General features: G+C 48.7%; 1 protein-coding gene across 1 annotated transcript in view; it reads left to right on the forward strand.

Moving 5' to 3' along the window:
- LOC106820526 (polypeptide N-acetylgalactosaminyltransferase 5-like) overlaps window positions 1-632 on the forward strand; it is a 2196-nt gene extending 1564 nt beyond the window's left edge. Inside the window, exon 4 of the mRNA XM_014825037.1 lies at window positions 579-632. Coding sequence (XP_014680523.1) covers window positions 579-632 — 54 coding nt within the window. The remainder of the gene's footprint in view (window positions 1-578) is intronic.
- The last annotated feature ends 3312 nt before the right edge of the window (window positions 633-3944 follow it).

The raw sequence follows: 3944 nt of genomic DNA on the forward strand, positions 1-3944 counted from the left end.
GACCCGCCACCGGAGGCACAAGCAGTACATCTACGGTTTTGCCTCAACGACAAATGCGACATTCACGGTCTTTTAACCCCGTACGCTTTACCAGCATTCACCCGCCATCGGGATCACATTTTTTTTCCTCAACGTACAGAGCAACGCGTAGTCGGCTTAGGGCCCCCAGGCGGCAGGACGAGCGCGGACGGCCCCCCGCATCAGTCTTCTTCCGGGTGCCTTATTTCACAGAGTTGATCGGGGCAAATGAGGGCGCGCCGTACGCCGGTAGTATCCGCAAAGCCGCATTTCGCCTCCCAAAAAGCGAGGAATTCAGCGTGAAGCCGCGAGGGATTCATGAGGCCGCCGCATGGTCTAAGCGGGCCGCGCTCTTGCCGCCTTGGGGATCGGCCGCCGCTTGCCAGCCGCGGCCAGCCGAGGCCGCCGCATGTGCCTACTTCGCTCATCAATGGGACCCCAGTGCGTTGCTATCCATAGCGCCGGGTCTGGCGTCAACCGCGGCGAGCAGCACCGCCAACGTCCCGCCAGGGGGGCCGCCGCCGTGCTAGTCGTGCCTTCGCCGCATCTCCATCTCCTAGCTTCATGTTCTCGAGGATCCACTTCTGGGAGTCGGCGCCGCCGCATCGCCGTAGCGACGGAGTGTCCTTCGTTCCCTCCTCGCCCATTAGTCACGATCACTACTCAGACTGTTATCCGTCGTCGTCGTCGAGACGGCAACGGACGGAGCACCGGAGAAAAGAAATGCGGAGAACGCTTTTTTCTACGTCTGCCAACGATCATCACGTTTCCGACAACGGGGAGTTCTTTCCGCAGATTATGTTTTTATGTATTTTAATATTGTTATAATAAATATTATAACTAATATTATCCTTCTAGATGAGTTAGGGTGCGCGTTCTAAAAATGCCTTCGCACCGCACTAAAGGGCTAAATATAACAAGGAGAGGAAGCGAATTGGCGACCCATTTTGCCCTCAAAGGGCGCCATCCATATGGACGCAAATCAGCTAAATACGGCTGTGCAGAACGAAAAGCCCAGAGACAATAGAACACTAATCTGTTCTAGGGTTTCTGCCGAACCTCAAAATTGGGCCAGATAATGGCGGCGCTTCTCTCCCCCTTCTTATATTAACTCCGTCGGCACGCCATCACTACCACCGTGCTCGTATGCCATCACGCTGTCTGCATGCGCAGGGCATGGCAACCAGATTATTTTCTATGTATTATAATATACATGAGATATATATATTATCATAATAATATTATTATAATAGCGGCGGCAAGCGGCGGCCCGCGGCGGCAAGCGGCGGCCCGCTAGGACATGCGGCGGATGACCCTGCGAGCTTCCACGGAATTCCTCTTTTGGGAGGCGAGAAGCGGCTTGCGATACTACGGCGTGGCGGCAGTGCCCGCAACTCTGTGATAGCACGAGAGAAGACATCGCACGCGGGGGGTCGACGCCTCGTCTGCCCTGCGCGGGCCTAGCGACTACGCGTGCCTCTGTCGTTGCCACGACAACTGTACGATGGCGGGGTAGATGCCTCGTCAGCCGTACGCGGGCCTAGACGCTGCATGTCCCTTTGTCGTTGCCACGGCAACCGTACCGTGTACTGTGTGCTGGTGGCGGGTGGCCATACGTCGTATCTGCGCTGCCGTATTGTGCCCGCAAACAAACGAAGATAAAAAACAGAAGACGAAGACGAAGAAGAAGAAGAAGCAGGAGACAAGTCTGCACTGGGCACACACCTGGACAGGAGCGCGGCGGAGGCACGGGCGTGCCACCTGCCGCACACACAGTGGCCTTATCGCGCGAGACTCTTAGTAATATATGCAACACGTGCATGCTGGATATACTGCGAGTTTGGCGGGAGGGAGGGGCGTTTGGACGCTGCGTCGGCGTTGCCCCCGGTTACCAGCCCATCACGAGATGCAGCTTTCAGGCATTCCAATTGCAATGTCGATTCGAGACTTCGATTCGAGACAATGTCGGTTGAACTCACTCTGTGCGTTTGACGAAGGTACTTGAATTTTTTTAAATGCTGTTTTCCGAGTCCTGGAAAATGGGATGTTATTGTGTTTGGTTGTTGAAAGTTGTTGAGCGGTTGCATAATCTTGTCGGAGAGGCAGCGTCATTTGCTTCGCGCAAGATTTTTGTTTTGTTAATTCTTGATTTGGTGCCGCAAGACAACCGTTATACTCGGCTAAAAAAAATCCCAGTCATGGCAAATAGACGTTTTAAGTCGCAGATAAACGTTTTGCGATTGATGTGACGATTCTTCACGTCACCATTCTTCTCTCGCTATTGAATAACTCTGGTACTGTGGGTTGCCCCTGTGGCAATCATGACCAGCCATTTGCTTGACACAATAGTTATTCATGGTGCAGGGACCAGTTGTCAGAAACAAAATTAGTCTTGACAGTAGTCGTTATTTTCTTAAAGTGATTACGAAAAACCGTAAATAGTAAAAGTAAAAAATATATTTCCACTTTTTCACAAAATGTAAGTGATTCTGTTCACTTTTTATGGTTAAATTGCTGCATTATACTTCCTATTTTACTATATTGCTCGATGTTAACATACACTCGTGACTCATACATAGCTCATATAGCAAGCAATTAATGTCAGGATCATAATAATCGTCCAGGTTTTTTGGATTTTTAACTAGTTGAGAAACAATCTCATCAGGTAAGAATTTGACGATTTGTTTAGTCCCGTTAGTTCTTACTTTTAATGTAAAAAATGGCAACAAACATTTTACAAAATACACCATAGAAAATTGGTGACTTAGTCGATTTAACGTTATTCTCATAGACCAGACCGCTATACACCGAGTGTATGTGTGAAACTCGTAACGTTACGTAACGTTTCCGTCGTCGTTGTATCAGTAAAAATTAATGTTGGGACCACGACTAATTCTGTTTCTGACAACGAACCCTTGGTCTGTGACTACCCATGCGGTGCGTGGTGCTCTCTATTCCTGTAGCTCTTCCTTTCCTCTGTGTTCCTTCGAGGGTGCTCTCGTACGATGTATAGCGATGGTGTGAGAGTGAAGGGCTCCTCGCTACACTGCAGCTATGGTGTGTGGTGCTAGGATGTTCTAACCTTAGTCCTCGTCGTGTATTAAGGAACTTGTTTTGCCGTAAGGCGCGTACTTTAAATAATCTATTTTAGATCACAGATAGATATGGCCAGTTTCCACCGACTTGTCTGATGCTGGTCGACGAATTGTTCAAACTGTTTTATTGTACATATATACATGAAAGATATTTATAATTATACGCGGGCGAGTGTATTACCATTACAAATTCAGGCAGTAGTTGTGCGACGGATGGGGGTAGCTATAGATTACGTTCGCAAATGATGCTAATTGAAGGTTAGGAAAATCGAATTTCAAGGTGAAGAATCGAAATTGAAGGTGAAAAAAATCACGGGTGCACACAAAAACTCGCGAGACAGAAAAAACAGTGGACCAGCTCCAGTGTGTTAGTTATCATTCACACTGATACTATTTTACGATGTAAATGTGCGCAGAGATAAGCAATACATGGTCGAGCGTGTGCAGGGGCAAGCAATACAAGTAATTAAGAATTTTAGTAGGCGTAGACTGCTGTGTATGCCTGACCACGTGCCCACAGTCCCTGGCAGTCTGCCAAGAAATCCCACCGTGGTTTATAGTAGATGGTGATTGCATATCAACCACCGACTACTCCTGAGGCAGCTTCAACGGTGTGACGAATGCACTGTATGCAATTCATTATTCCCAAGACGAAATTTCAAGTGGCGTCTTTGCACACGAATGATCCAGAAATTTTTCGAGTGTAGTTTGCACATGAGCATGTGCGAAGCAAGGGTCTGGGGCTGGACCATCTCTACGGGATGTAGATACACTGCCACTACCTCGCGTGTGTGAAGAGAGAGGCCTGGACCGTCTCTACGGGATGTAGAT

The sequence above is a fragment of the Priapulus caudatus genome, unplaced genomic scaffold (genome assembly GCF_000485595.1).
Source record: "Priapulus caudatus unplaced genomic scaffold, Priapulus_caudatus-5.0.1 Scaffold42, whole genome shotgun sequence".
Lineage (NCBI taxonomy): Eukaryota > Metazoa > Priapulida > Priapulimorpha > Priapulimorphida > Priapulidae > Priapulus > Priapulus caudatus.